General features: G+C 40.8%; 1 protein-coding gene across 1 annotated transcript; it reads left to right on the forward strand.

Moving 5' to 3' along the window:
• The first annotated feature begins 370 nt into the window (after nucleotides 1-370).
• On the forward strand, nucleotides 371-3,644 carry LOC121996909 (glutamyl-tRNA reductase 2-like). The gene is made up of 3 exons (XM_042551063.1): nucleotides 371-838; nucleotides 1,842-2,083; nucleotides 2,237-3,644. The coding sequence occupies exons 1-3, from the start codon at nucleotides 589-591 to the stop codon at nucleotides 3,368-3,370; spliced, it is 1,626 nt and encodes a 541-aa protein (XP_042406997.1). The 5' UTR covers nucleotides 371-588; the 3' UTR covers nucleotides 3,371-3,644.

The following is a 3,644-nucleotide window of genomic DNA, read 5'->3' on the forward strand; positions in this document are numbered from 1 at the left end:
TATATTAAATTTTAATTTCAATGTAATTAATTTAAGAGAAATTATGAATCTGTTAAATTTTTTATATTTATAAAAAATAAAGATAATTAAATAAATTGGTATATATTAGAAAGTTAAAAAAAGAAGATGTGAACGCAAGAAGAAATTGAATTTGGTCTTAGGCAGTTTAGGAAATTTATCCTGTTTAAATTGTAAAATGACACTGTTCTATCGCCTCTGTTTTTTCCCTAATAATTTAATGACTTGCCAGTTGCAATGAAAAAACGTGGGAGATGACGAATGAGGCCTAGAGGAAGCGTGTGGATAAAGCGTGTTGCGGCTGACCAATAGGAATGCGAAGAAGCCCAAATCTCGATTTCTCCTATCTCCTTCCACCTTCCCTGCCACATCTATGGCGCGCCCATGCGATCGTCTTGGTCCCCCTTGCAGTCGCCGCCCCAGATCCATTAATTTATCTCGGCTACTCGCTCATCCGCCCCAGGAAGAAGGGTCGCTCGGTGTAGCGGACGCGGAGGCATCTACCGCGAGCCGAGGCTTCCCTCTGCCTTCTCAATCTTATTGGAATCCACAGTTTTTTCAGAAGAGACAATGGCAGCTGCAAGCGGCCTCGCCATAGCCTTTTCAGGGACCGCGGCCACAAAGGCGGAGCCTTTCCATGGAAACAGGACGTCCAAGTCTACAGCGTCGCCTATCGCTGCTGGAACCTCCTTGCTTAGGTCTATGGTCGGCCGGAGAGGCTCTGTGCGCAGTAGACCGCGGTGCGAGGCCCTGGTGGATCACGAAGAGAAGGCAGCGGCCACTGTCTCCGCCCTTGAACAGTTGAAGCTGTCTGCCGATCGTAAGTTTTAGGGCAAAAATGAGAAACTTTTCCTTGAAAAAAAAACTAAATCATTTCCTGATATCTCAACACCCAAATTTTTATCATGCAAATTTTAGTCAGTGCAGATTACGTTTGCAATAACTACTTCATTTGTGTTTGTCTCCATCTATGTAGTTTTTAATATAAATCGATAATGTCTCTTCTTAATACTAGTTTTTCCAATCAAGCCATGATGTGAAATACAACTCTTACTTACCTTCTTGTTATTTTCTTTTCAAATTTTAAAGGAACTATAAGGTATAGTATTATCAGGTTTTGGAGTGAAACAGAATAGTAAAGTGCAAAAGGCATAGAAAAAAATAACACAATAGCAACATAAATACCAAGTTAAATAATTTAAGAGTTTTGGACTATCCCTCAGCTATATACTATGTTAAGATTCAGTGGAAGGATCACTTAGCTTGAAAACTTACGCACTTAGCTGTTGGGTTTAAAAGATTCAGAGCTATATGTTTGTGATCTTACAAATAGCAACTGTATATGTGCATTTGAGCGTGCTCAGACCAGAGAATAATGCAATATTGAGCAAGTTGTGAGATTAAATTTCATAATTTGCATCCTTAGATGGTCAAAACCACATAGTTGTCCACATTGATCTTCATAAGCCTATTACTTATCCAGCTTTGTATTGGCACTTGGCAGTGTGATGTTTTCCTTCTTTTTTTTTTTTCCTTTTCCATGAAGCAAAATAACTTGCAGCCTATTAACCACATTTAGCCAATGCAATAAACCAAACTAGCTTTTTGAAAACCTAGTCTATACCCATCTAATTCGTGTGGTGTACATGCATCAATTTTTCCCTGCTTGGAGTCTAACTAGATTGTATGAGATAAAGAAACTGAAAGTTATTAAGATACTAGTTTTCTCTCATTTTACATGTTTGCTTGCAATCAGACTATCTTTATCTACATGAACTGGTAAAGGTTGCTGTATTACTATGCTTTGGTCTGACTCTTCTCAGGTTATATGAAGGAAAGAAGCAGCATCGCTGTTATCGGTCTAAGCGTTCATACTGCTCCAGTGGAGATGCGAGAAAAGCTCGCCATTCCAGAGGCACAATGGCCTCATGCTGTCGGTGAGCTGTGCAAGTTGAATCATATAGAAGAAGCTGCAGTTCTCAGCACCTGTAACAGAATGGAAATTTATGTGGTTGCTCTTTCTTGGCACCGTGGAATTAGGGAAGTAACAGAGTGGATGTCTAAGGTAACTATTTTACTGCCTTGCAATTTGAATATGATATTTCAGTATAGAATGATGAAATGCAGATTTCATTTGTGCAATGTGAAGCACAAAAAATAAAGGGCATTTCATCATGTGCCAATAGAATTCTTATCTATCTTTCATATATTTTTGCAGACAAGTGGGATTCCTGTTTCAGAACTAAGAGAACATATTTTCATGCTTCGTGATAGTGATGCCACCAGGCATTTGTTTGAGGTATCGGCTGGACTCGACTCTCTGGTACTAGGAGAAGGACAGATCCTTGCACAAGTAAAACAAGTTGTAAGGGTTGGTCAAGTCAGTGGAGGACTGGGGAAAAACATAGACAGAATGTTTAAGGATGCCATAACAGCAGGAAAGAGAGTACGCAGTGAGACAAACATAGCATCTGGTGCAGTTTCCGTAAGCTCAGCGGCTGTGGAATTGGCCCTCATGAAGCTCCCCAAACCCCATGGTGAGTCTGCTCGAATGCTGGTGGTAGGGGCTGGCAAGATGGGGAAGCTTGTCATCAAACATTTGGCTGCTAAAGGGTGCAAAAAGGTTGTGGTCGTGAACAGGTCAGTGGAAAGAGTAGAAGCAATTCGTGAGGAGCTCAAAGATATTGAAATCATTTATAGACCTTTCACTGAAATGCACTCATCTGCTGCTGAATCCGATGTGGTGTTCACAAGCACAGCATCAGACGTTCCGCTATTCCTGAAAGAAGACGCAGAAGTTCTTCCTCCTGTGAGTGAGGATGTTGGGGGTGTAAGGCTCTTTGTCGACATTTCTGTCCCTAGAAATGTTGGTTCTTGTGTCTCAAAGCTCGAGCACACACGAGTCTACAATGTCGATGACCTCAAGGAGGTTGTTGAGGCTAACAAGGAAGACCGGTTGAGGAAGGCAATGGAAGCCCAGGTACTAATAATTCAAGAGCTCAACAAGTTCGAAGCATGGAGGGATTCTCTGGAGACGGTCCCTACCATCAAGAAGCTAAGATCTTATGCTGATAGAATTAGGTCCTTGGAGCTTGAGAAATGCCTACAAAAGGTTGGTGAAGAAGCGCTGACCAAGAAAATGAGAAAGGCCATTGATGATCTCAGCACAGGTATAGTTAACAAGCTTCTTCATGGACCATTGCAGCATCTGAGATGCGATGGCAGTGACTGCAGGACCCTCGATGAGACCCTTGAAAACATGCATGCTCTCAACAGGATGTTTAGTCTGCACATGGAGAAAGCAGTCCTGGAGCAGAAGATCAAAGCCAAGGTAGAGAAAATTCAGACCTGAGCTACTTGCCCAAAAAAATTTACAGAAATGTTAATAGATTTCAGCTTAATTTTGATCACTTTCTTTGCACATTTTACATTATCCAATCCAAATAACAGAAGAACCATCTCAGCCATTTAATCAAGAACTGATGATCACTTGTGTCAGTTTCTTATAGAGATTAGCTGATAGTTTTGATATTGCATGTATCCTATAACGGCTAGAGTTGTGATTGGTGTCGTTGCTGCAACTACTGTTATGATATATCTGATTGTATGATTATATTGGTAAATTA

The sequence above is a fragment of the Zingiber officinale genome, chromosome 6A (assembly GCF_018446385.1).
Source record: "Zingiber officinale cultivar Zhangliang chromosome 6A, Zo_v1.1, whole genome shotgun sequence".
In the NCBI taxonomy this organism is placed as follows: domain Eukaryota; kingdom Viridiplantae; phylum Streptophyta; class Magnoliopsida; order Zingiberales; family Zingiberaceae; genus Zingiber; species Zingiber officinale.

What these genes read in the sequence shown, in the direction of transcription:
- LOC121996909 (XM_042551063.1), top strand. Translation starts at nt 589, where the DNA reads ATGGCAGCTGCAAGCGGCCTCGCCATAGCCTTTTCAGGGACCGCGGCC. An exon ending in GTTGAAGCTGTCTGCCGATC is followed by an intron (nt 839 to 1,841) that starts GTAAGTTTTAGG and finishes GACTCTTCTCAG; the next exon opens with GTTATATGAAGGAAAGAAGC. An exon ending in TAACAGAGTGGATGTCTAAG is followed by an intron (nt 2,084 to 2,236) that starts GTAACTATTTTA and finishes ATATTTTTGCAG; the next exon opens with ACAAGTGGGATTCCTGTTTC.